Here is a 5,000-nt window from a genome sequence, read left to right as displayed (position 1 = left end):
TACATTCAATACTCAAATGTGACCCTTCGCCTCGAAACGGTATTAAGTCGGGTTGGTTAAGATTTTGAAAATTGCATTTATAGCCAGAAATATCAAACATATGTTGAGTTTATATGTTTTATTGAGGAGAATGGATACCATATTTTAGGGTGCTAATGCCAACAATTTATATTTTTTGACCAGTTTAACATTTAATTCGGCTTTTAAGCTTCTGGTTCGTTCCGACATAATACCGTTTTGAGACGATGGGTCACAAATGCTATGTTTACCGACTTGACATTGCATACACATGAAGCGCTTAACTTGTTATCACTGGGTGGGGATCCTGACCTCCCATAGTGGGCAGGGAGGTACATGCTGTGTCTTCTATCCCCCCATACCCGTTTCCCAATTGTTTCCTGTCATTGTCTTGGAATGAGATTACTTAGTTTTGTCCTGATCCTTGCCGGAGCTCCTTGGCTGGGAGGGAAACAGTCGAATGTATAGTTATAGTTTTGGGAGATGATATTTTTTTTCCTTGTAAATCATCTCTCTATTATGCATTGTATTATGTTGAGTTTACATATTATATTAATGATTGGTAAACATTTGAGTGTATTCCTCTTAGATGGGACCTGTGCTTGTGTCTGGATGAGACTTTTAGGTGATCTCAAACTAAGTGCATTGGTGGTCTGCTCTTGGAATCTACATCTGATCCCTATTTGTTCCCAGTTCCCCTATGTCTTACTTTTTCTTGGGTGCTTTTATTGTAATTCTATAACTTTTTACTATCCCATTTTCTTCCTTTTTACTGGCGCTGATATAACCTAAATGTGTTGCAAGCGCCGTAAAACCCTTAAAAACAAACAAACAAACAACTTGTTATCATTTTAGTCTGGAATGTAACATGAGCATCTGGGCGGGGTCATTTGACCTCCCATGGTGGGAAGAGGTCACGCTGTGTCTTCTAACCCCTTATATCTGTTTTCCGAGTTGCTTTCTGTCTTTGTCTTGGAATGGGATTACTTAGTTTTGACACAGCCTTGGCTGGAGTCCTTGACTTGGAGGGAAGCAGTCAAATGTACAGTTATAGGTTTGGGAGATGATATTTTTTCTCTCTGAAAATCATCTCTCTGTTATGTATTGTTAGTTATGCATTTTGTAAACATTTGAGCGTGTTCCTTTTAGTGGGATCCTGTGCTTGTGCCTGTATGAGACTTCGAGGTGATTTCAAACTAAGTAGATTGGTGGTATGCTCTTGGAATCTACATCTGTTTCCTACTTGAACCAATTCCCTTTGGTCTTACTTTTTCTTGGGCTTTGATTATGAATGTGGAATATTTTGACTATTTCATTTTCTTCTTTTACAGGCGCTGATATGACCTAAATGTGTCGCAAGCGCGATAAAATCCTTAAAAACAAACAAACATAACTGGAGCATAACTGTCTTCCGTATTGATTCCATGCGTTTAAGGGAAATTAATATCCACATCTATCCACCAGATTAACCATTTATCACTATTCAAATCTATGTGTAAGCTTCAACATTTTTAGTTTGATTAGTATATTTTAGTGAGAGATAATCACCAAACCAAATGGTGGTCTAGAAACAATAAAATAATAATAATAAAAAAATTCCCTTTATTCATCCCTAAGGGGAAATTTGTCTTAAGGTTCTATTCCAAGGGAAGACTGGAATAACCCAGGCGTCAGCCGCAGAGCAGCGCCGCAAAGTTAGCTAGGGCGAGGTGACTTGCTCAAGGCCACACAACGCAGCGGCCGGTGATTGAACTCGGTACCTTTCGGGTAGGAAGCAAAGACCGTACCACTGACAAAGAACGGAGTGACATTAACTTAATTCATGTGAAAATCAGGAGTCGATATCGACGAGTCAACTTACCTGGAATGTGAGGAGATAATAAAACAAAATGACGAAGGGTGAGTACAGTCGTCCGATGACGTCATTGGCTGTCCAGTGTCGACCGTCCCAACTCACGTCCACCAGCAATAAATGTGTCAAATTAAACAGTATGTGTAATACACACATGTGTTGAATGTACACCTTAAATGCAGGCTTTGTACACAGCTTTTTAGGAGCCAGTCCGATTGTTATGATATTCAACAACAGTGTTAAGAGGTAATATACCATCTTCATTATCCAAGAAAACGTGAATTGGAATTCTGATGTGGAGTCCGCCGGTGTGTCCATTGTAGGAGTCATATTTAAAACCAAAGTCCTTGCAACACGAAATTAAATAGTGTTTCCGGTCTCTTAAATAACGTTTGATTCGTTTATCTACTGCAATGGAGACGATCTGTTTTATTTTTACATGTGCTCGAGTCATTAATCATATCGCAAAATTTTCTCAAACTAACCTACGTGATAAAAAAAAATCCAACATCACACTTGGTCATTTTGTTCAGCTTGACCATGGGTATGTTTACAGCTTTCAAAACAAAGCGGCGTGTTAACATTTATCAAGAAACACACAATAGTTGAATAGCAACAAAATCTTATGATCGATGACTCAGTTGGACGAAAACGAATAAAGATCGCTCTCAGTTTATACAAGTCAATTTTCGAACAGTGAATGAAATAAAAATCTGAAAAGTTGTAAATGATTCTGTGCCGGATAAAGAAAATTTTAAAAACTAGTTAGGCCCTTCCGCACGGCACCATTAGATGCTATTGTCCAGGCATTCATGGATTACAACAGACAAATGCCCGATGTCAATATGAATTACCAGTGTTACCAAGTGAGCAGATATGTGATTAATAATCAACAATGAAACAAATGGCTTAATTTAAAATGACAATCTAGATGATATTTATTATTTCCAAGTGATGAAATACAAACGTTCTACTGGTTTTGTCGAGTTGGGTCCAATAACGTGAGAACACAAACTGATACAAGAAAAAACAAAAATCAAAATCCAAAATCGAACCACACTGATCACCTATTTTGACGTGATTGTGATAGCTACTGTTTTCATTGCTGTTGATACTGTATCACTATCGTCATCTTCTCTTCTTTCTTTACCAAAGCTATTATTCCTATGTTAACCCTTTCACAGCAAGATAGGAATTCTTTCAATTCATAATTTATCCTACTTTTTATGTGGTTGAAAGTGCAGACCAAATAATTTTCACCCAAAGTATACTCAACTGGCAGAACACCTTTTTAATATACTTTTTTCATTCAACCGGTAGTTAGGAGGTCTTTGGTTCGATCCCAAGTCAAGGCAGGATGGGTTTTGGGATGATTTTGTCTTAAACGTTTTTCTTTCTTTTTTTTGTTGTTTTGACATTGACACATTCGCATTTATGAACACATAGCCTAAAATGTTTGACCACAAAGGTGCACATCACTCGATTGAAGAGCCTTTGTTTGCCAATAAATAAAGGAAGAGTTTGCTTCAAGAAAGTTTGACCCCTTGGGGTTATTTTAATCGTAATAGGATTCAATAATCGTAACGTCACTTCCTTCCTAATGACGCATGGTAACTTAGTAACACTAGCTCTAAACTATCGGAACAATGGCGGACGCCCGTATGAAATATTTCTCCGGCGAGCATAAAAGCGTATCCAGAGGGAAAAACACATAACTTTGATCATGTTTTGACTTTTACACATTCTGATCACATGTGAAACATGTGATCACATGTGTAACATATGAAAAGTTCTAGCCAGCATGAAGAATAAAAAGTAATGATTTTCTTTGTTTAGAACCAAGATGGCCGCCGTTGCCAGGCGGCGTGACATCAGACTACTGAATCCAGTAGAGAGACGAAGTATCAGAGTCTATATAAAAAGTCAGTTGAAAAGTCAATAGGGCTTGAGCTACTATCTTGATGACAAGCAAAAGATACAATGTCATGTTAGGGTGTCATCGAATCTCGAAAAAACATCTTTTATCATTTTTGTTTTCCCCCTTATCGATAAATTCAGATAATCCTCAATAAATCATTCTTCACCATGTCACTGTGACTTTTGAAAACAGGCTTCGTGTTCGTGGACATTTTACAAGATATTATAACATAGAGAGCTGATCTATCTGCCTGTCTATCTATCTATCTATCAATCTATCTATCTATCTATCTATCTATCTATCTATCTATCTATCTTCTATCTATTATCTATATCTATCTATCTATCTATTCTATCTTTATCTATCTATCTATCTTTATCTATCTATCTATCACTATCATCTATCTATTGAATCGTGTTGATAAATATGGTACGAAAAGTGCTCGACATGTAGTGATGGAGCGAATTATTATTTAAAATATTTACCACAATGTTGGGCAGTCTACATCGATGTTTCGGCTTAATTTGCCATGGCAATTAAGCCTGAACATCGATGTAGACTGCCCAACATTGTGGTAACATTTTAAATATATTATACATATATACTATCTATCTATCTCTATCTATCTATCTATCTATCTATTATCTATTTCTATCTAATCTATCTATCTATCTATCTATTATCTATCTATCTATCTATCTATCTATCTATCTATCTATCTATTATCTATCTATCTATCTATCTATCTATTCTATTTATATCTATCTATCTATCTATTTCTATCTATCTATCTTATTATTTTCTATCTATCTTATCTATCTATCTATCTATCTACTATCTATCTATCTATCTATCTATCTATCTATCTATCTATCTATCTATCTATCTATCTATCTATCTATCTATCTATCTATTTTTATTTCTATCTATCCATCTGTTTATCTATCAATTTATCTTTCTTTCCATCCCTTTATTTATGGTTTGGACCTACATTCATAATTTTTTGGGGCAATATTAAAACAGTTTTGACATATTTTGTCAAACTTCACTGAGAGGAAATTATGCGTCGAAACCTTTACACTTTATCATTTATTCTCTCATTATCTCTGATTATCTGATTCGATTGATATTTGAAATATGTATATTCATTTCTTCTTTTTTTTAGCCAAAGTAAGATGAGATGTTTTGTCAGCCTGAGACAGTTTACAGGAA

The 5,000-nt window shown here is 35.7% G+C and overlaps 1 protein-coding gene across 1 annotated transcript in view; it reads right to left on the bottom strand.

The window, feature by feature from the left end:
• The window catches only part of LOC144963425 (uncharacterized), a 40,334-nt gene extending 37,372 nt beyond the window's left edge, over positions 1–2,962 (bottom strand). Inside the window, exon 1 of the mRNA XM_078897455.1 lies at positions 1,880–2,962. Coding sequence (XP_078753581.1) covers positions 1,880–2,200 — 321 coding nt within the window. The 5' untranslated portion in view covers positions 2,201–2,962. The remainder of the gene's footprint in view (positions 1–1,879) is intronic.
• Between the last annotated feature and the right edge of the window lie 2,038 nt (positions 2,963–5,000).

Source organism: Berghia stephanieae, chromosome 1, assembly GCF_034508935.2.
Source record: "Berghia stephanieae isolate SIO BIC M18660-M18661 chromosome 1, UCSD_Bste_1.3, whole genome shotgun sequence".
Lineage (NCBI taxonomy): Eukaryota > Metazoa > Mollusca > Gastropoda > Nudibranchia > Aeolidiidae > Berghia > Berghia stephanieae.
The sequence above is the reverse complement of the archived record's forward strand: the minus strand, read 5'-3'. Positions and strand labels throughout refer to the sequence as shown.